This window comes from Oncorhynchus nerka, linkage group LG17 (genome assembly GCF_034236695.1).
Source record: "Oncorhynchus nerka isolate Pitt River linkage group LG17, Oner_Uvic_2.0, whole genome shotgun sequence".
NCBI lineage: Eukaryota > Metazoa > Chordata > Actinopteri > Salmoniformes > Salmonidae > Oncorhynchus > Oncorhynchus nerka.
In genome coordinates, this window is record NC_088412.1 from 42,982,725 (window position 1) to 43,003,728 (window position 21,004).

Consider the following 21,004-nt stretch of genomic DNA (forward strand, 5'->3'; position numbering starts at 1 on the left):
TGTTTTTAACATAATGTATGTGTGATTATGTAACTTGTGAGGGAGGACAATGAAGTTGTATTATATTTGTGTTTGTCTGGTTATTATCATGTCATAGTACGGTAATTGATTGATGTAATTACATGGAAGTTTATACATTGAGCAGATTAATACTGTTAGGTTTCTTTTGATTTCAACATCTACTCTTCTAATGTCAAATGAAAAGATACAGTCCATTGGGCTAATAATGGTCATAAAATATTTCCCTGGTTATTTCCTCGAAATTAACCCATAAGAGCATGCATGTGGAACTGGACAATTAGCACTTCCTGTATTTTTGTATTGATGTGTGATATTTGGTGTTCAAAGAAATGTGTATCGGAAGGAAAAGGATTCACTCAGGTAAATTTATTAAATGCAATATAATTGACCAGATCTTGAAGTCTTTAAGCCAAGGCATGAGTCATTTACATTGATATACAGTTCTAACAGGCCAATAAAACAAATGAACAGCATGTCTGAAAACGATCCTTTTATAGATTATTGATTATAGAGCCAAAAGCTGCATGATGATTTTCCTAGTTGAAGTGGCTGACTGTAACATTATGAAACCCCATCTATGATGGGTCAAAAATACAAGACAAAAAAAATAAACGAATCAGAAGAAAATAAGAACTCACAAAATAAAATTCAGGTTTATTGTCATACAAGAAATTCACACATACATTACACAGACCATAACAGACAGCCATTTAACAGACAGAAAATAAACCTATTTTCTTTGGCCTTGCCATCTCATACAAACCAACTTTGTATGGTACAACTAAAGTACAATTACAAAGTTACTGGAATGCTTTAAATTGAATTGTTTTCTGAAATGTGTACAGGTTTGTGTTGAGATAGCATGGCATGGTCAAACCACAAGTAAAGTCTATTTCATAGAAAAGCATCAACTTCAAAGCACCGTTTGGTAACCAGAGATCACTGTCGAAAAATGGCTGACCTCCTAACAATATGTACAAAAATATAAAATGTAAATAAAAATACAAACAAATTCTCATTTTAAAGTACTGTATCTTGTTAAGAAGGTAGAACTTTGAAGTCTTGGGTTTTCTAAAAAAAATTGCAGTTTTGTGTGTGTGTACACGGACGTTGAACTCTACTTGATGATGACCACAGTTTCCCTCCAAAACGTTTGGCGCTTAAGGAGAGAGGTTGCAGCAGCTTCCAGGGGGTTGAACACACAACTCTTAATCATTGGCGGTTTTCTGCTTCTTTGTTCCAACATCATCCTGCAAAGAACAAGTCAATATGTGATCAGTCATTTCAGTTTCTACATGTAAATGCAATAGATAGATTCAAGTTGTTGCATTACCTCGTCATCATCGTCATCTTCTGCCACCCTCTTGCCTGCACGACCCTCGACCTCATCGTCCTCATCTTCTTCATCAACTTCAGAGAGGAAGGCAGGTTTAGATTCTTGCAGTTACAGTTTATGACACATAGAGGGCGCTCCAACAAAACAATTTCTCAGGCAGACTGCCTCAGACTAGTACAGGCAAATACACATCACTGCCACTAGGTGCATATGTCAACATGTAATGGATACTCTGTCATCTTAGCGTTGTGAAATACCAGATCGCTTACCCTCAGCATCATCTTCCTCATCCTCCTCCTCTCCCACATCATCATCATCCTCCTCTAGATCATTGTCTTGATCACCATTCTCCTCAGCCTCCTGTGGAAAAACAATACAATGCATCCGATATGTTTGTCTCCAGGGAAGAATAAATGTTGGATGACACTATTATTTCGAAGTGAAAGTAATAACCAGATGATATCTTGTTAGTAATAAAAACAAAAGAAAACATGAGTTGCCTCAGATTTACTTCTACAAATACCTTTTTATAAGGATAATGAAGAAGACAGGTGAGAACAGGTGTAAAAGAAGCTGATAGTTCCATCGTAAAGGTAAAATGTGGAAAAGGGTCTATTAAAGGTAAAAGGTAAAGTCTTAAAGGTGAAGTCTTACAGCTTTTCCATTGGCTGGGGTCTCTTTTCCATTTTCTGCCTCTTCAACAAGCTTCTTCTCTTTTAGGTCCTAGGGAAAAGTGAAAATGAGAGACTATGTTTAAGTCGTGTTGTTTGTCACATGTTGGATAAAATATCTATCACAGGTTCAATCAAGGTTTCACGCCTTCAGATTTATTTCTAGAGTTGATTGTGGTTTTGATGACTTGTACCTAAATGAGCGGAAGGTTGAGAAGGTTGTCACACGCACACACACACACACATACACACCCTCTCTCCCTCCAACCTCACCTAAACATGTGAATGCTTTCGTTTTTCATTTGAAATGCAACACTTTGATCCTAAACCTATTGGTTGCTTTTCTGCTCTTACTCCCCGCCAACTTTTGGAGATCTAATAGAAGTGTTGCATCCTGACACCATGATGGAATTGAGTTCAACGATAACTGTAGTTCAGTCAAGGACCCATCTAATGGGATGCTATGAAGACACGCCCGGAAAAAGACTACAATTCCCGTTGAACCCTGGTAGGTTATTTTAACACAGCCAATAAGAGCGTGCAAACGAACACTACCAGAAGGAGGCTGACTAAATTAACTGCAGGGAAGTGAGACAATAGCGCATTGAATGGATATGCGTTTGATTGACTTTCCATTCTACAAATGAAGACAATAAGGTTTGTAATCAATCAAAAAACATTCTGATCGGGTGTTGGTGTTGCAGGCTATGTTTAGGCCTTTCACTTGAAGGACAAAAACACTTTTTCCAATAGCCCTTTTTAGTGGCCAAAATAAAATAAAGATTTTCTTACCGTCATTAGTTTTAACATCTTCCTATAAGGACATGTATTCTTTAGTCTGAGTAATGATGAGCCCATACGCCGGTAAGCAACTACATCTATCTCCCTGTACCCTCCATCTTCAACAATACATTTACATGCCAATATTGTATTGTAGCCTACCTATAGGCAACTACGCACAGCGGCGCCGCCGCTCCAACAGCGAAGGAAACTAAGCATACTTTTCATCCGATAGGCTAACAGAGAGACATCAACATACTAGCGGCTCAGTTGGTAGACCATGGTTTTGGGTTCGATTCCTACGGGGGACCAGTACGGGAAGAAAGTACGAAACCTCACTACTGTTATTCGTTCTGGATAAGAGTGTCTGCTAAATTACTAAAATTGTTCAATGTAAGCCAGTACGGGAAGAAAGTACGAAACCTCACTACTGTTATTCGTTCTGGATAAGAGTGTCTGCTAAATTACTAAAATTGTTCAATGTAAGAAGTAGCGCGCCATTGGTTCAGCAGGTAGAAACTATGCCTTCAAGAGGCAGTGCAGTGTTGGTTTTTGTCGTGAACGCCCCCCGCCCCCTCTCTCTCGCTCTTTCTCTCTCTCTCTCTCTCTAAATAGGGTTACGCTGTAAAGGAGCTGGTGTGTGTGAGTGAGTGAGAGAGAGAGAGAGAGAGAGAGAGAGAGAGAGAGAGAGAGAGAGAGAGAGAGAATGGACACAGTTCAACTTTTCGCTCGCACTCACGTCTGACACTGGTTATTCCTATCGTTATTGGCGCCACCAAAGCCCACATATTACACTCAACTGATGCTCTTAAACCGGAAGGCTCCGGAGCTCCTATCGAGGCACTGTCACATTGCGCGCAGACAAGCCTGGAATGAACACATCGGATGGCTTATCCATGTCAATACAGCCGTAAATCACTCAAAATTAACACTGAGCTTTAATACAGGAGCAGCTATCATTACTCCGTTTGCAGTTATGCAAAAATAATTACGGTCTTAAACCTCCCTCTCTATATCATCTCGTACTTAGGTCGGGTATCATTGTTTTATGTTGGTTACGTTGTTAAACATTTACGCGCTGTTTAAATCCCTTTCACCTCATTCTGTATTCTAAAAGGCGCGATGCTTTTATGCCCGAGCCATTCCTAGTAAACTTCTATATCAATATCATATACTCCATGAAACCACATCCAAAAACAATGGTATATATTCAAGTAGCAAGTTATGACAGACCGGTGCGTGGAACAAAATCGGAGAACAGATCAATAGTCACTGTAGCAGCCGCGATTGCGTCCGGTAACTGCAATGTAGCCTATGATATTAGATGTAAACAAAGGTAATTAATCGAAATGGTAAACCAGACGTGCGTGTGTGATTGAGTTATTCAAAAGAGCAGAAAATCGGTGTTCAAGAGGACGGACACGTTAGCATAAACAAAGAACCGCGCGCAGACTGTTATACTCCGGGCAAAAAAAGGCATCGCTTGGCGTGTATGTTTCAATAGACTAGTGAGTGAGTGCAACTTTCAAAATATTGTTTGCCTACATTTGATCTAATATAACAGAGATCTCCAATAAAACTGTTTCTATTCCAATATCCGCAACAGAAGACACATCCAAAGCCAGTTAGGTTTAATGAAGCTCGGCTGAACACTTGTTCCAGCTTCCGATAGTTGTTCTCCATTCAAAATCTTTAGTCCGGAATATATTTAAATGAAAGAAAGTGTAGAAGTTGTCATTTATTCATCACTCAGGTCACAAATTGCCGTCCACTTACCTTGGCAGAGATCTCCGTACTAGTTTCGACTTTTGCGTCAGCCATGTTTCTGTCTTAGCCTAATGTAACAAATGTTGAGATCATAAAAAATATTTATAAATAATGATTACAATCCACTCAGTCCGACCACTGTAAAAGAAAAAAAGATAGCCAATAGTGCCAGTGGCATATGGCTCGATAGGGGAACCTATAATATACAGTTCTGGGTGGAGTCGGGGGACGACCAGTGCGTTATGATTGGTCCATATTTAGGAACATTTCTAGCCCGGATTGGTCCGAGGGGAACAATGGACAGTATTTTCAGAGAGGCGCTCACGCCCCCTAACCAGTCTCTCCGAATCATTGCTTTGACGAGTAGTTGTCCGCCCCACCGCGCTGGGATCGATGACCCCCATAGCATAGGCTACTATCTGTCAACACAAGATTACATCAAATCAAATGGTATTGGTCACATACACATGGTTAACAGATGTTAATGCGAGTGTAGCGAAATGCTTGTGCTTCTAGTTCTGACAGTGCAGTAATATCTAACAAGTAATCTAACAATTTCCCAACAACGACCTAATACACACAAATCTAAAAGGGTGAATGAGAATATGTACATATAAATATATGGATGAGGGATGGTGGAGCGACATAGACAAGGTGCAATAGATGGTATAAAATACAGTATATACATTTTATATGAGTAATGTAAGATATGTAAACATGATTAAAGTTGCATTATTTAAAGTGGCATTGTTTAAAGTGACTAGTGATCCATTTATTAAAGTTGCCAGTGATTGGGTCTCAATGTAGGCAGCAGCCTCTCTGAGTTAGTGATTGCTGTTTAGCAGTCTGATGGCCTTGAGATAGAAGCTGTTTTTCAGTCTCTCGGTCCCAGCTTTGATGCACCTCGCCATCTGGATGGTAGTGGTGTGAACAGGCATTTGTCAAAGTGAACGATTCTCGGGTCAGTATGTAATATATGCCAATATTCAATTGCAACTCCCACATAGGATATGTCCAATAGTGGACAGATGGATTCAGTTCTAGACTACTGCATTGGGCAACATGTAACACACACATCCGCAGTTGTTATATGTAATAACACATCAATCATTACTTAAAAAGGTTATGTAATGTTTATTATATGAGGTGTTGATGGTTGACCCTGCTTGCACTTTCATTTGACTGATAGACGGTCTAGTTTGCTAAAATACTTATCTTTATATTCTGTATATGAATAAATGTAGCCTAAATAATGTAATGAAGAAATCTCTCTCTCTCTCTCTCTCTCTCCGCACCCCTCCTCTTCTCTATCTATGCCCCTCCCTCCCTCTCTCTCTCTTCTCTCTTCTCTCTCTCTCTCTCTCTCTCCGCACCCCTCCTCTTCTCTATCTATGCCCCTCCCTCTCTCCCTCTTCTCTCTCTCTCTCTCTCTCTCTTTCTCTCTCCGCACCCCTCCCCTTCTCTATCTACGCCCCTCCCTCTCTCTTCTCTCTATGTCTCTCTCTCTCTCGCGCACGCGCTCTGGAAACCGAAATGCGCCCTTTTCCGCGGGTAAAAGCTTCCCTTTCCCGGCTCAGACATTATTGTGTGTTTGTGTGAGTGAAGGTCGACGCCACCAAGATTTACTTCAGAAAGATGTTTAGAGCATATTTGTTGGAGGATCCGTTGTTTAGAAATAGCAACCAGTCAGGAAATTAATTTTAATGCTACTTTATGCACATACTTTATGCACACTGTGCAGACATTTGGCACAAAGAAAAAATGAGGTCATAATGAGTTTAACCTATAGCCTACTACACCAAGGAGTCAAGGACTATAAAGATATAGAAAAAAAGAAAAAAATCTAGCACATTGTCAGAAAACAAATGTAAAAGTGCTGCATAGTGATTCCTTTTATGCATGAGTGCGCCATTGAAATAAAAGGAGATACTTACCTCACCAAGATGGCCTTTTCCAAGTGCCATATGTCGTCGTGATTGTAAAAGAACTAACCTCATTGGTAGATGAACTGGAGCAAACATAAACCTGACGCTTTGCCCCCATGGATTGGATAGTCCGACTTTCAATCAAATGTAGTACTCCACTAGGGGTGTTTGCAAAACCTGGAGAGTGTGGAATTATTTATTTAAAACCCGCAGTACTGGATAGCACAAAGTTACTAGATGCTGACATATGTTAATTCATGATTTTGAATAAAGAATCTATTTTAAATGGCCTATTGAGACAGTTGGGCTATGCACCATATAGTATGATCCCAATGACATAGGGCACTGATGTCAGTAGTTAGTTGCAACAGCTGTACGTACCTAGGGTCATATTTATTAGGCATTTGCACATAACAATAATTGTGGTTGTTATTTTCTGTCGTGAATAAAATAGGAAAAAGGGAATGGAAAAAAGTTTTGTGTGTTTGACTGCATGTTTTCAATCTTACATGCTGTAAATGTGCACTAATGTGTGGTATGTATTCAATGATCAAAGCAAGCATGTGTTACATTTGTAAGGAATTGTAGGGCATTTGTGTCAGGTTGCTGTGTGTTACGTTGTAGAAATGAAAACATCTCTTCCTAAGGAGGCCCCTATGGACTCGACATGCTGTGACTTTCAGAGAGGATCCAGTCCTGGATGGAACATGTGTGTTGTCCTGTTACAGAGATGGGATCTTATCTCACACAGGCACATACACAGTACATACAGTACACACCCACACACACGCACACACACGCGCACACACACACACACACACACACACACACACACACACACACACACACACACACACACACACACACACACACACACACACACACACGCGCGCGCGCACACACACACGCGCGCACACACACACCCACACCCCACACACACCCTTCTCTGTAAATGGATAACCACTGAAGTGTTATTACAGTATCGCTCCATGCCCTGGAGTTCCTAGATGACATTCTAGATTAATTTCTGTAAACACTCCATAGAACGATGTAATTCATGTGAGGCAATTACGTGACCATTCTGGATATGCTGCACACATGGAATTACTATCTGTGGTAGAACAACATAAAGAAAAGCTGTGGGATTGTCAATGGGCTGCCTGCCTGTCATATTTAACATCAAAGTGTCCTTAAAGAGTTACTGTCTCATCTTTCTGTGCTATTGTTACCACAGTTACTCTCTCCTCTCTCCACTTCGCCCTCTAGTGGAACACTCAATACACTGGAGGAGCTCCTCAAACAGATGGCAAAATAGCAATGCAAGATTGACCGAAAGATGTGAGTTCTTCATTTGCCGCTATCTTATAGTTTTGATTTAAGCATCTACAAAGCATATTGAAAGATTGTTTTGGGCAGACAGAATCTGCATAGGCTTTCTCACCTACACAGCATTGCTTTACAGTAATCAACGTAATTGTAGCTGTTCGTGTTCTGCAGCAGTATTGGGTTTGATGTGTTCAGTAATTTCAGGGCACTCTAGAAATGATCCAGTTGCAAATTCTGTCTTCATCTGACTATTACACATTAATAACACATTTTTGCAATGGTGAGCAGTATGCAACAGCCTCCTGAAAATAAAAAACAATTCAATACATTTGATTTGTCACCAAGGGGTAATTGTTACTGAGTATGACTATACGGACAACAACAAGAAACAACAACAGATTACATAATGACTACTCCACACAGCCAAAACCATATACTATAGACAAACAATAAATAACAAACAACTGATAAGAAAGTGTTTGCGTACTCTCTGTCTCAAAGTGTTATCAGCAGTTGTGTGTGTGTGCTATCTATCTGAAATGAAAGCCTTCATCAGAATATTCTTTCAGAGAAATGAGATTATAGAAACACCTACAACAAACAACACATGCTTGTGTGATCATCCATATAACTATTTATAAAAAAATATTATTATATGTACTTCTGGCTAGTTAGTGGCCATTTTATGTCCTGTATTACTGTCTATATTATTCTGTCGATGTGAATGGATGAGAATCAACTGGAAACCCATAGGAAAACTGTTCAGAAACACACACGCACGCAAACACACACACACACACACACACACACAGTATTCACGATGAGCTTTCTTTCTCTACTATGTCTATTTGATTTCATAAAATTTTGATTGTACAGTTGAAGTCGGAAGTTTACATACACCTTAGCCAAATACATTTAAACTCAGTTTTTCACAATTCTTGACATCTAATCCAAGTAAGAATTCCCTGTTTTAGGTCAGTTAGGATCACCACTTTAATTTAAGAATGTGAAATGTCAGAATAATAGTAGGGAGAATGATTTATTTCAGCTTTTATTTCATTCATCGCATTCCCAGTGGGTCAGAAGTTTGCATACACTCAATTAGTATTTGGTTGCATTGCCTTTAAATTGTTTAACTTTGGTCAAACGTTTCGGATAGCCTTCCACAAGCTTCCCACAAGAAGTTGGGTGAATTTTGGCCCATTCCTCCTGACAGAGCTGGTGTAACTGAGTCAGGTTTGTAGACCTCCTTGCTCACACACGCTTTTTCTGTTCTGCCCACAAATTTTCTATAGGATTGAGGTCAGGGCTTTGTGACGGCCACTCCAATACCTTGACTTTGTTGTCCTTAAGCCATTTTGCCACAACTTTGGAAGTATGCATGGGGTCATTGTCCATTTGGAAGACCCATTTCCGACCAAGCTTCCTGACTGATGTCTTGAGATGTTGCTTCAATATATCCACATCATTTCTCCTCCCTCATGATGCCATCTATTTTGTGAAGTGCACCAGTCCCTGCTGCAGCAAGCAACCCAACAACAACAGCATCTTCACAAGGTCCTTTGCTGTTGTTCTGGGATTGTTTTGCATTTTTTGCACAAAAGTACATTAATCTCTAGGAGGCAGAACACGTCTCCTTCCCGTCTCCTCCATGGTGTTTATACTTGCATACTATTGTTTGTACAAGGATGAACCAGACTTGTGGAGGTCTATAGCTTTTTGTCTGAGGTCTTGGCTGATTTCTTTTGATTTTCCCATGATGTCAAGCAAAGAGGCACTGAGTTTGAAGAAAGACCTTGAAATACATCCACAGCTACGCCTCCAATTTACTCAAATGATGTCAATTGGCCTATCAGAAGCTTCTAAAGCCATGACATAATTTTCTGGAATTTTCCAAGCTGATTAAAGGAAAAGTCAACTTAGTTTATGTACACTTCTGACCCACTGGAATTGTTATACAATGAGTGAATAATCTGTCTGTAAACAATTGTTGGAAAAATTACTTGTGTCATGCACAAAGTAGATTTGTGTAGTGGTTGAAAAACAAGTTTTAATGACTCCAACCTAAGTGTATGTGAACTTCAGACTTCAACTGTTTATGTTTGTAGACAATCCTCCATACTTTTCGGAAGGTGTCGTTTTGTGGATGTTGACTGACTGTAGTATTTTATTGGATTGCTAGAGACATTTCACATAAGAGGTGCAAGGATTAAAGAAAATCAAGAGTCTGATACAGGTGACTGACAGGTTCTGGAGAATTATGCCATTGCTACCCTGTGAAAATAACCGCCCCTTTCACTTTACTTCCAGATATTGTCCCCTAATTATATCAAATGTGTGAACATTTGTGAAAACATGGTCATAAAGCCTGTATAAGTCGTTATCAATAAAATGTTACAATAAGCTGCAGAGCGTTCGATTTACCTACTGGGGGGCAAAGAGACCCCAGCACCACTAAAACCATTGACAACTGCGTGCCGTTATCAAGGTAATTGTTGAACAAATGTTAACTATTTGGTTGTAATATATCATCTCTTGAAAAGCATAGTCAACTACAAATTTCAGATCATTTCATGCAAAACAATTGCGCACATTTAGCTCTATTGTCAGAGTTATTTAGCAAGTAGGCCTAACTGCATGCTTTTCATGGTCAGTAAACATCAATTCATCATGTAATTTCAGATATGTGAGTGTAGCTCACGATGTGGTTTAGGTTCATTTCTCATCTTTTGTGGGCACTGCCAATCAAGAAATCCCACAGTGTCATCAGCTGTCCGCGTAGCTGGTCTCAGACAATTACGAAGGTGAAGAAGCCAGATGTGGAGGTCCTGGGCTGGCTTGATTACATGTGGTTGTGAGGCCGGTTAGACATACTACCAAATTCTCTAAAACACCATTACAAGTGGCTTATGGTAGAGGGATTAACGTTCAATTCTCTGACAAAAGCTCTGGTGGACATTCCTGCAGTCAGAATGCCAATTGCACACTCCCTCAAAACTTGAGACATTTGTGGCATTGTGTTGTATGACAAAACTGCACATTTTAGAGTGGCCTTTTATTGTACACATCACAAGGTGCATCTATGTAATGATCATGCTGTTTAATCAGCTTATTGATATGCTACACCTGTCAGGTGGATAGATTATCTTGGCAAAATAAACATTTTCTCTAACAGCAAGCAATTTGTTCACAACATTTTAGAGAATTACGCTTCTTGTGCGAATGGAACATTTCTGGGATATTTTATTTCAGCTCATGAAACATGGGAAAAACACTACATCTTAAGTTAATTTTTTTGTTCAGTGTATACATACAGTACCAGTCAAAAGTTTGGACACACCTACTCATTCCAGGATTTTCTTTATTTGTACTATTTTCTACATTGTAAAATAATAGTGAAGATATCAAAACTATGAAATAACACATATGGAATCATGTAGTAACCAAAAAAGGTGTTAAACAAATCAAAATATATATTATATTTGAGATTCTTCAAAGTAGCCACCCTTTGCCTTGATGACAGATTTGCACACTCTTGGGTGGTCCTTTCTCAGCAGAAAGAGTGGGACAAGAAACTGCACCCATGTGCCTTTCTCCCCAAGCGGTTCTCGCCAGCGGAACTTAACTACGATAAAGGCAACCGGGAGCTCTTGGCAGGTAAGTGGGCCCTTGAGGGGTGGAGAGGGAAACCTGAGTCCTAAGTCCTCAGGTTGCTCCAACCTCTGCCAATCCCCAGCCGGCCCTGGTCCCACCTGTCCGTAGACTTTATCACAGGGTTACCCCCATCCCAAGGGCTTACCACTATTCTGATGGTTGTCGATCGGTTTTCCAAGGCAGCCCATTTCATCGCCTGACCCATGTTTCCCTAAGCGAAGGAGACCGCTGGTCTCATGATTACCCATGTCTATCGACTACACAGACTTCCGCAGGACATTGTCTCGGATCGTGGGCCCCAGTTCGTCACACGGTATTGGAAAGCCTTCTGATTCCTGTTGGGGGCGTCGGTGAGTCTCTCCTCGGGGTTCCACCCACAGTCGAATGGGCAAGTGGACCAGGCCAACCAGGAGCTGGAGCAGTTCCTCCGCTGTTTTGTCTCCACCCAGGCCAGCAACTGGAGCAAGTTCCTCGTCTGAGCAGAGTATGCTCACAACACACTGGTGAACTCTGTCACCGTTCGAGTGTCAGTTCACCCCCCCCCCCCCCCTTTCCTGAACAAGAGGCCGAAGCGGGGGTGCCATCAGCCGAGGCGTTCATTAGACGATGTCGTCGCACCTGGATCAGAGCCCGATCCTCCTTGATCTGCTCCTCTACCTGACACCAACACCAGGCTCCCCCAACCGGGTCAAAGAGTGTGGCTGTCTACCTGTGATCTACCCTTAAAGGTGGACTCGCGGAATATCACTTCCCGCTATATAGGACCATTCAAGATCCTGAGTCGCATCAACCCGGTCACCTATCTCGTGTCCAGCTTCCCAGGTCTATGAGGGTCTGTCCATCCTTCCTCATCTCCCGTCTCAAACTGGTAAGGACCAGTCCCTTCTCTCTCCCCACACCTGCCCCTCCGCCCCTCGACTTGTTGATGGTCGCCCGGCCTACACTGTCCGGCGTCTGTTGGAGGCTCATCGGGTCCCAGGCAGGCACCCTGTAGTACCTGGTGGACTGCTGGGAGGGCTACGCCCGAGGAGAGGGCTTGGGTGCTTGCCCGGGACATCCTGGATGCGGGACTTGTTCGGGACTTCAACCAACTAAGTGGTGCTCACCCTGGCTCTGTGGCTGGAGCCACTCCTAGAATGAGGGGTACTGTCATGGTTCCACCTGTCACCACATTGCGGCAGAGACCGTCCTAGAAACATTAACGACACTCAGGTGTGTCCTATTCTGATTTCCCTGTAAAAAGAGGTGTGTTTTCTGTTGTCCTTTGCAGGAGCTTGAATCGTTTACCGTGTGTATTCGTTTCCGGAGTGAGTTTGAGACTTAGTGTTTGTCGTTTTGCAAGTGTACTGTGATCCTGCGGCTACCATTTTCCAATAAAGTATTATGTATATCCTTAACGACTGATTCTTCGTCTGGTCTCTTCTCTGCACCTGGGTCCAACCTCACCACATCACAGAAAGCTCCAAGTACACTACTTACACCTTTCCACATCCTTCAAATCTGCAAACATCAATGGTTTAGGGCTAAGGAGAAGTGGTAGAGAGTGAATTGGGACCCAGATTTATTTCATAATCACATAGTCAGTTTTGCTTTTGGGGTCGGCCAGGTACGGAAACAAGGAAACTATTCCTCTTGCATATACTGCATTCACATGTCATGGGGGATTGGCAATAAGATTTCCAATAATACATGAAGACAAAACATTGATCTTAATGTTTTTAAAACTTAATGGTTTACCCATGATCCACCAATATCTTGATCATATCACGTGGTAGTCAGGAAGAGGCTCTGGCTGCGTGAGTGTGTGTGGGTGTGTGTGTGTGCCTGTCTGCCTGTGTGTGTTTATACAGTATGTGGGTCTGTGTGTTTGTCTCCATCTGTCTGTGTCTCACCTCAGTGGCTGGGGAGTCCTGGAGGAGAGGAGAATTTTCTCCAATTTCATGATATCCAAATGCGATCCAATTACAATCTTATCTCATTGCTACAACTCCCCAGCGGGCTCGGGAGAGGCAAAGGTCAAGTCATGCATCCTCCGAAACATGACACACCAAACCACACTCCTGAACACCCGCCTGCATAACCCGGAAGCCAGCTGCACCAATGTTTCTGAGGAAACATACACATTGGTGCGCCGCCCTATGGGACTCCCGGTCACGGCCGGTTGTGACACAGCCTGAGAACGAACCTGGGTCTGTTGTGACGTCTCAAGCACTGCGACGCAGTGCCTTAGACTTCTGCACCACTCAGGAGGCCCCTGGCTTGTGTGCCTGCCTTAGAGGGAGCAGATTGTTCCACGATAGTGAGGCTGTATACTGTAGCTCATATTCCTGGAAGGATCAGATATGTGCTTTGTTTTGTGGTCAGAGTGATCATGAGCGATCATAGAAAAGTAAAACATCTAATGGGTGAGCACTATTGTGTGTAAAGCAAGAAATATTACAATGTTAGGAGGAAAAAACTGTCTGGCTTGTGAGAATAAGTAGTAGGTGTTCTAACAATATATTATTGTCTAATAGGCAGGGACCAGCATCCAGCAGCATTTGGATGGCATCACCGGAAGTCAACAGCCCTATATGCTTGCAGCCCAACAGCCCTATAGGCTCACTGGGCTGTTTTAATTAGTTTTTCAAAGCTCACTTTGTATTCAGTACCTCATACAGTCAGAGTCTGGCAAACATGTACACTTTTCTACAAATGACAATCTACGACGTTGAAACAACTAAGGTGAATCCAGGGTAGCAGAGCTGAGGGCCAGAATGTTGCATTAAACAGATCTGTTTGGAAAATGGAAAATCCTATCAGTGTATTGAATTCTGAAACCAAAAGGTTTAAATATTTCTCAGAGAAGTGGGAACTGTGGATCCAGTTGAATATGTTCTTGGCACAAGATTTGACATGCAGCGCAAATAGAACCACTGTAACATATAACCAGGTTATTGTTACAGATGAATGTATGTACATACCCATTTTGCTGACGTTAGAGTCTTTATAAAAATGCACACATACACTAAATGTTCCAGCCTGTGGATGGTCCCAAAGAAAGACTTAAATGATGGAGCGTTCATTGAGAATCATGCTCTATTCTCAAAAGAGAAATGTGCAAAACAAGCTCAGCTCCTCTATGACGACTTTGAAACTCTTAGATGTGATGGGTGTTCAAAAATGTAATTAATTACAGTTATGTTCATGCAAGTCAGAATTTTTCAGTTGATATCATGCATGACATCTTGGAGGGTGTTGGGCATGAGTTTAAATTTCTACTACAGCACTTGCAAAACGAGCATTTAACCTAAAAAGAGATTGACATGAGAATATCGAGCTTCAACTATGGTTTCTGGAAAGAAACAACAGACCCCCTGCAGTGAAGTTACTTCAGGGTTACAATGATTTGGCCTTAAATGACGTTCAGTCTTGGTGTCTACTATGCAATCTATCACTTATCTTTGCTGACTTGGTGTCTCCAAATGATCAACACTGATATTTGCTGTTTTTGTTGCTTCGAATAGTCAACATTGTATTTTCTCTAGTGTTATCAGATGGTTTTACAGTCTATTTGAAGCACTTGATTGCCGAACACCACAGATTGCTTAAGTATTTGTTTCCTGGAAATAGGTTGTTACCCAGGCATAATTCTATGGTGCGTTATCTGAGATATATTAAGAAAATCAGCCCAATTCTCCATAGCTGGTATATGCGCAACAAAGTAAAACACAATAAAATAAAATGTAACTACAGAAAAGCTTTAATACATCACTAAAACATTGGCCAAGACACACCAAAGTCACATGGCATACAACTAGCAAACGTACTTCCGGGTTGGAGCGAGCGGTCGCATCTGCACTCGGTCCGCAGGTAGTATTACATTTCATTACATTTCATTATAGTACAACGGTTTGATTTGTCTAATCTTAGCAATTTCTTCTTAGCTAGCTACATAGCCGTCTTTGTATCATAGATAATTGCGTAATTATCGTATTTCGTCGTCCTAACGCAGTCTACACTGCCCTGCAGCTAGCCAGCTAGCTAACGTCCACCGTTAGCTAGTCCACCGTCTACCGATTAGCAGCACAACTATTACACTCAACTGAACGACTTGATTAGTGTAGTGTTAGCTAGCTACATAGTTGTCTTTGCTGTCTTCGTATCCAAGATAATTGTGTAGTTTAGAGTGTGTAGTTTTAGAGTGATTATCTTAATTTACCGAGGTTAGCTAGCCAGCTATTTGTCGTCCTTAACGTAGGAGACACTGCTAGCTAGCCAACAGCTAGCCAACGTCTACCGAACAGAACTTCCGCACTCAACAATCCGGTCGCATTTCGCTTCGCTCCACAGGTAGTATCACATTTTTCATTTCATTTCATTACAGTACAACGGCTTGATTTGTTTGATCGTAGCTAGCTACATAGCCGTCTTTGTATCAAAGATAATTGTGTAGTCTAGAGCGATTTCCTAGGTTAGCTAGCCAGCTATTGTCGTTCTTTTAACGCAACGTAACGTAATCAACACTGCTAGCTAGCCAGCTAGCCCCGAATAGCAGCACAGTAGAAACTATTACACTCAACGGAACGACTTGATTAGTGTAGTGTCAACAACGCAGCCACTGCCAGCTAGCCTACATAGTCAACAACGCAGCCTCTGCCAGCTAGCCTACTTCAGCAGTACTGTATCATTTTAATCATTTTAGTCAATAAGATTCTTGCTACGTAAGCTTAACTTTCTGAACACTCGAGACGTGTAGTCCACTTGTCATTCCAATCTCCTTTGCATTAGCGTAGCCTCTTGTGTAGCCTGTCAACTATGTGTCTGTCTATCCCTGTTCTCTCCTCTCTGCACAGACCATACAAACGCTCCACACCGCGTGGCCGCGGCCACCCTAATCTGGTGGTCCCAGCGCGCACGACCCACGTGGAGTTCCAGGTCTCCGGTAGCCTCTGGAACTGCCGATCTGCGGCCAACAAGGCAGAGTTCATCTCAGCCTATGCCTCCCTCCAGTCCCTCGACTTCTTGGCACTGACGGAAACATGGATCACCACAGACAACACTGCTACTCCTACTGCTCTCTCTTCGTCTGCCCACGTGTTCTCGCACACCCCGAGAGCTTCTGGTCAGCGGGGTGGTGGCACCGGGATCCTCATCTCTCCCAAGTGGTCATTCTCTCTTTCTCCCCTTACCCATCTGTCTATCGCCTCCTTTGAATTCCATGCTGTCACAGTTACCAGCCTTTTCAAGCTTAACATCCTTATCATTTATCGCCTCCAGGTTCCCTCGGAGAGTTCATCAATGAGCTTGATGCCTTGATAAGCTCCTTTCCTGAGGACGGCTCACCTCTCACAGTTCTGGGCGACTTTAACCTCCCCACGTCTACCTTTGACTCATTCCTCTCTGCCTCCTTCTTTCCACTCCTCTCCTCTTTGACCTCACCCTCTCACCTTCCCCCTACTCACAAGGCAGGAAATACGCTCGACCTCATCTTTACTAGATGCTGTTCTTCCACTAACCTCATTGCAACTCCCCTCCAAGTCTCCGACCACTACCTTGTATCCTTTTCCCTCTCGCTCTCATCCAACACTTCCCACACTGCCCCTACTCGGATGGTATCGCGCCGTCCCAACCTTCGCTCTCTCTCCCCGCTACTCTCTCCTCTTCCATCCTATCATCTCTTCCCTCTGCTCAAACCTTCTCCAACCTATCTCCTGATTCTGCCTCCTCAACCCTCCTCTCCTCCCTTTCTGCATCCTTTGACTCTCTATGTCCCCTATCCTCCAGGCCGGCTCGGTCCTCCCCTCCCGCTCCGTGGCTCGACGACTCATTGCGAGCTCACAGAACAGGGCTCCGGGCAGCCGAGCGGAAATGGAGGAAAACTCGCCTCCCTGCGGACCTGACATCCTTTCACTCCCTCCTCTCTACATTTTCCTCTTCTCTCTCTGCTGCTAAAGCCACTTTCTACCACTCTAAATTCCAAGCATCTGCCTCTAACCCTAGGAAGCTCTTTGCAACCTTCTCCTCCCTCCTGAATCCTCCTCCCCTCCCCCTCCTCCCTCTCTGCAGATGACTTCGTCAACCATTTTGAAAAGAAGTTCGACGACATCCGATCCTCGTTTGCTAAGTCAAACGACACCGCTGGTTCTGCTCACACTGCCCTACCCTGTGCTCTGACCTCTTTCTCCCCTCTCTCTCCAGATGAAATCTCGCGTCTTGTGACGGCCGGCCGCCCAACAACCTGCCCGCTTGACCCTATCCCCTCCTCTCTTCTCCAGACCATTTCCGGAGACCTTCTCCCTTACCTCACCTCGCTCATCAACTCATCCCTGACCGCTGGCTACGTCCCTTCCGTCTTCAAGAGAGCGAGAGTTGCACCCCTTCTGAAAAAACCTACACTCGATCCCTCCGATGTCAACAACTACAGACCAGTATCCCTTCTTTCTTTTCTCTCCAAAACTCTTGAATGTGCCGTCCTTGGCCAGCTCTCCCGCTATCTCTCTCAGAATGACCTTCTTGATCCAAATCAGTCAGGTTTCAAGACTAGTCATTCAACTGAGACTGCTCTTCTCTGTATCACGGAGGCGCTCCGCACTGCTAAAGCTAACTCTCTCTCCTCTGCTCTCATCCTTCTAGACCTATCGGCTGCCTTCGATACTGTGAACCATCAGATCCTCCTCTCCACCCTCTCCGAGTTGGGCATCTCCGGCGCGGCCCACGCTTGATTGCGTCCTACCTGACAGGTCGCTCCTACCAGGTGGCGTGGCGAGAATCCGTCTCCACACCACGTGCTCTCACCACTGGTGTCCCCCAGGGCTCTGTTCTAGGCCCTCTCCTATTCTCGCTATACACCAAGTCACTTGGCTCTGTCATAACCTCACATGGTCTCTCCTATCATTGCTATGCAGACGACACACAATTAATCTTCTCCTTTCCCCCTTCTGATGACCAGGTGGTGAATCGCATCTCTGCATGTCTGGCAGACATATCAGTGTGGATGACGGATCACCACCTCAAGCTGAACCTCGGCAAGACGGAGCTGCTCTTCCTCCCGGGAAGGACTGCCCGTTCCATGATCTCGCCATCACGGTTGACAACTCCATTGTGTCCTCCTCCCAGAGCGCTAAGAACCTTGGCGTGATCCTGGACAACACCCTGTCGTTCTCAACTAACATCAAGGCGGTGGCCCGTTCCTGTAGGTTCATGCTCTACAACATCCGCAGAGTACGACCCTGCCTCACACAGGAAGCGGCGCAGGTCCTAATCCAGGCACTTGTCATCTCCCGTCTGGATTACTGCAACTCGCTGTTGGCTGGGCTCCCTGCCTGTGCCATTAAACCCCTACAACTCATCCAGAACGCCGCAGCCCGTCTGGTGTTCAACCTTCCCAAGTTCTCTCACGTCACCCCGCTCCTCCGCTCTCTCCACTGGCTTCCAGTTGAAGCTCGCATCCGCTACAAGACCATGGTGCTTGCCTACGGAGCTGTGAGGGGAACGGCACCTCAGTACCTCCAGGCTCTGATCAGGCCCTACACCCAAACAAGGGCACTGCGTTCATCCACCTCTGGCCTGCTCGCCTCCCTACCACTGAGGAAGTACAGTTCCCGCTCAGCCCAGTCAAAACTGTTCGCTGCTCTGGCCCCCCAATGGTGGAACAAACTCCCTCACGACGCCAGGACAGCGGAGTCAATCACCACCTTCCGGAGACACCTGAAACCCCACCTCTTTAAGGAATACCTAGGATAGGATAAAGTAATCCCTCTCACCCCCCCCTTAAAAGATTTAGATGCACGACTGTTCCACTGGATGTCATAAGGTGAATGCACCAATTTGTAAGTCGCTCTGAATAAGAGCGTCTGCTAAATGACTTAAATGTAATGTAAATGTAATGTTTGACCTAGATAGATTGGATATTGATCCAGGGGAAATGGTGTCCTTCGATGTAATGGAAGGAGCTCATGAGATAGCAAACGCACTCCAGGTGTCTTCTTCCACTAAGGTTTTGAGTGTGAAATGGGCCAAACATCAAGGGAATGTTCCTGTGAGGGTGACCTAATGTTACGTAGAGGTTGCACTGAGTGTACAAACATTAGGAACACATGATCTTTCCATAACATAGACTGACCAGGGGAATCCAGGTGAAAGCTATGATCCCTTATTGATGGCACCTGTTAAATCCACATCAGTCAGTGTAGACGAAGGGGAGGAGACAGGTTAAAAAAAGGAATTTTAAGCCTTGAGACAATTGAGACATGGATTGTGTATGTGTGGCATTCAGAAAGTGAATGGGAAAGACAAAATATTTAAGTGCCTTTGAATGGGGTATGGTAGTATGGTAGTTGGTGCCAGGTGCACCGGTTTGAGTGTGTCAAGAACTGCAACGCTGCTGGGTTTTTCACCCTCAACAGTTTCCCATGTGTATCAAGAATGGTCCACCACCCAAAGGACATCCAGCCTACTTGACACAACTGTGGGAAACATTGGAGTCAACATGGGCCAGCGTCCCTATGGAATGCTTTCAACACCTTGTATTCCATGCCCCGGCGAATTGAGGCTGTTTCTGAGGGCAATATTAGGAAAGTGTTCCCAATGTTTGGTGTACTCAGTGTATACTGTTCAGACGTGGTTGTTTGTGTTAAAGTTCATTGTGAGATGCTAATATTTCATGAAATCCAATCTATTCTTGTGAAATATGACAACTTACTGCTGGTTACCTTTGCTTTAGATGCGTTTAAAGATGTAAAGACAAGAAAGGTGATGATTCAAGTTTGTTTGTGGTCCCGTACTGCTTCATGCAATTTTTTCCCCCCACACTTGTACTTAGTACCAGAACAATTGTACACATTTGTACATATACCTACAGATGTCATGTAGGTAGAGTACGGAATCAAAATGCCATGAGACTGGTTATCCTATTGGTCAATACATATCAGCCAAGCTTTTGTTTAGTGGGTGCATTATTTCAATAGGTTTTCACTCATTAAGGAGTGTGTGCGTGAGTTTGCGCGTGTGCATGGGGGTATGTTTGTGAGTGATGATACCCCATTCATCTTCAGGCAGTATTCAGTGTGCTTCTAGGCCTCTGGCCCCTTTGTCCAGGTCTAATTCAGTGTGACACAAATGACACAACGAAAGGCCTTTGTTCCCATCAACCCGCTTTGTATCACTGATGCTCCCCCAAGATACTGATCGAAGGTCAGTTTTATGTTGATCCTACACTCTTAGAAAAAAGGGTTCCAAAAGGGTTCTTCGGCTGTTCTTCAAGGTAGAACTATTTTGGGTTCAATGTAGAAGCCTCTATGTAAAGGGTTCTACATGGAACTCAAAAGGGTTCTACCTGGAACCAAAAAGGGTTCTTCAAACAAAGAGATCTTCTGTTGAATCTGACAATTAATCTTAATGGTTGTACAGTCGTCTCAAATAAAACTGTGAAGGACCTCGGCATTACTCTGGACCCTGATCTCTCTTTTGAAGAACATATCAAGACCATTTCAAGGACAGCTTTTTTCCATCTACGTAACATTGCAAAAATCAGAAACTTTCTG

The 21,004-nt window shown here is 43.4% G+C and overlaps 1 protein-coding gene across 2 annotated transcripts; it reads right to left on the minus strand.

The window, feature by feature from the left end:
- Positions 1 to 663: 663 nt before the first annotated feature.
- LOC115145289 (prothymosin alpha-A-like) lies at positions 664 to 4,758 on the minus strand. 2 transcript variants are annotated; one of them, XM_029686747.2, is made up of 5 exons: positions 4,585 to 4,758; positions 2,012 to 2,080; positions 1,627 to 1,717; positions 1,355 to 1,431; positions 664 to 1,271 (listed from the first exon to the last, which is right to left on the minus strand). In XM_029686747.2, exons 1-5 carry the CDS (start codon positions 4,627 to 4,629, stop codon positions 1,230 to 1,232), a joined length of 324 nt encoding a protein of 107 aa, XP_029542607.1. In that variant the 5' UTR covers positions 4,630 to 4,758; the 3' UTR covers positions 664 to 1,229. The 2 variants fall into 2 exon arrangements, with proteins under 2 accessions (XP_029542607.1, XP_029542606.1); XM_029686746.2 differs by lacking the exon at positions 4,585 to 4,758 and adding an exon at positions 2,821 to 3,298.
- Between the last annotated feature and the right edge of the window lie 16,246 nt (positions 4,759 to 21,004).